The 1,260-nt window shown below is 57.5% G+C and overlaps 1 protein-coding gene across 1 annotated transcript in view; it reads right to left on the bottom strand.

Moving 5' to 3' along the window:
- Positions 1 to 495: 495 nt before the first annotated feature.
- The window catches only part of NEURL1B (neuralized E3 ubiquitin protein ligase 1B), a gene marked incomplete at its 5' end in the record, with an annotated part of 6,256 nt that continues 5,491 nt past the window's right edge, over positions 496 to 1,260 (bottom strand). The window contains one exon of the mRNA XM_009586460.1: positions 496 to 740. Coding sequence (XP_009584755.1) covers positions 496 to 740 — 245 coding nt within the window. The remainder of the gene's footprint in view (positions 741 to 1,260) is intronic.

Below are 1,260 nucleotides of genomic sequence, written 5' to 3'. Positions count from 1 at the left end.
TCCAGATCAGTTTTGTCCACTTTGAACCCTCCCACTGGGCCTTGTCCTAATTTTATTCTACCAAGCACAAGCTCCCGGCAGCAGCCCAGAGCTGTTGGGGTTTCGGGGTTGGGAAGCCCAGTGGCACCCGGCACTGACCAAGTGGCAACCTCCCCTTCCCGATCCGCACCACAGCGAGCCTCCTCCTCTGGAGGAAGAGGTAAAAAAGAGCCTTTGCACGGGAAATTTCTCATTTGCAGCTGGGTCGGGTCCAGACCGCGATTCCCCGGATTCGCCCGTGGGCACACAGCCTGGCTGGCACGGCAGCCGTGCCTTTGGGCCCCACATGATCCTCAGCTCAATTTTATCCCTGAATTGTGCCCTACCAGTCAAATAAGGAAACACAGATAACGAGCCACTTGATAACAACTGACCAGCACGATAACCCATAAGCAGGGACGGAAAGGCATGGTTACTGCTAGCGGCGTTCCCCCTTCCTACAGCCCGAGCCGGGCGCTAAGGGCGGTATATTTTAATAACATCTTTGATGACCCGTCGGCAGATTGGGCAGCAGGCGTTGAGCTGCTTCTTCAGCTTAAGACCGCAGGTGTTGCAGAGGCACATGTGTCCGCAGGTGTAGATCACCGTGTCCACCTCGCTGTCAAAGCAGACGGTGCATTCCCCGTTCTTGCTGCTTGATGGCTCCGGAGGGGGGAAGACAGGAGAGATGGGGGGGCTCAGGGGAGAGCTGGGAGCAGTCACTGCGAAAGGAAAGGAAGGAATGAGATCATTTAGGCACCAGCATGGTGCAAACCTGACACAGTACAACACACACGCTCTCAAGTCAATTTTTAAGGCTTTTCCTTCCTTAGTCATTGCCTGGTTCGTTTGGCCAAACAAGCCCCAGCGTATTCTAATTGGTAGCCCAGGTACAGCTCCGGGCAGAGCCTGCCATCCCTTTTCTACAGATGGGGCAAGCTCGGCTCGCCTGGGCTTCCCCACGCAGGGCTGTGATTTTGCACACCCATTTCATGGTGTGGGTGTGCAGAGCCCTGCTCTCCCCGAAGGAGCCGTGCTCCATGCAGGGTGCTCCTGCATCTCGCCGGCCGTGCCAGGCGGCTGCGGCACTGCACAACGGCAGCACGTGCAGGGGACAGTACCGGGCAGGGCACTCAGGACCATCTGCCTGAGACCCAAACACCAGCACGTGAGCGGTTATGTGGGCATCCCACTGGCAGTGGAGCCCTGGCAGCGCAGAACGCAGTGGTCTGGGTGGTGTAA

The sequence above is a fragment of the Fulmarus glacialis genome, unplaced genomic scaffold (assembly GCF_000690835.1).
Source record: "Fulmarus glacialis isolate BGI_N327 unplaced genomic scaffold, ASM69083v1 scaffold10141, whole genome shotgun sequence".
Taxonomy (NCBI): Eukaryota; Metazoa; Chordata; class Aves; order Procellariiformes; family Procellariidae; genus Fulmarus; species Fulmarus glacialis.
The sequence above is the reverse complement of the archived record's forward strand: the minus strand, read 5'-3'. Positions and strand labels throughout refer to the sequence as shown.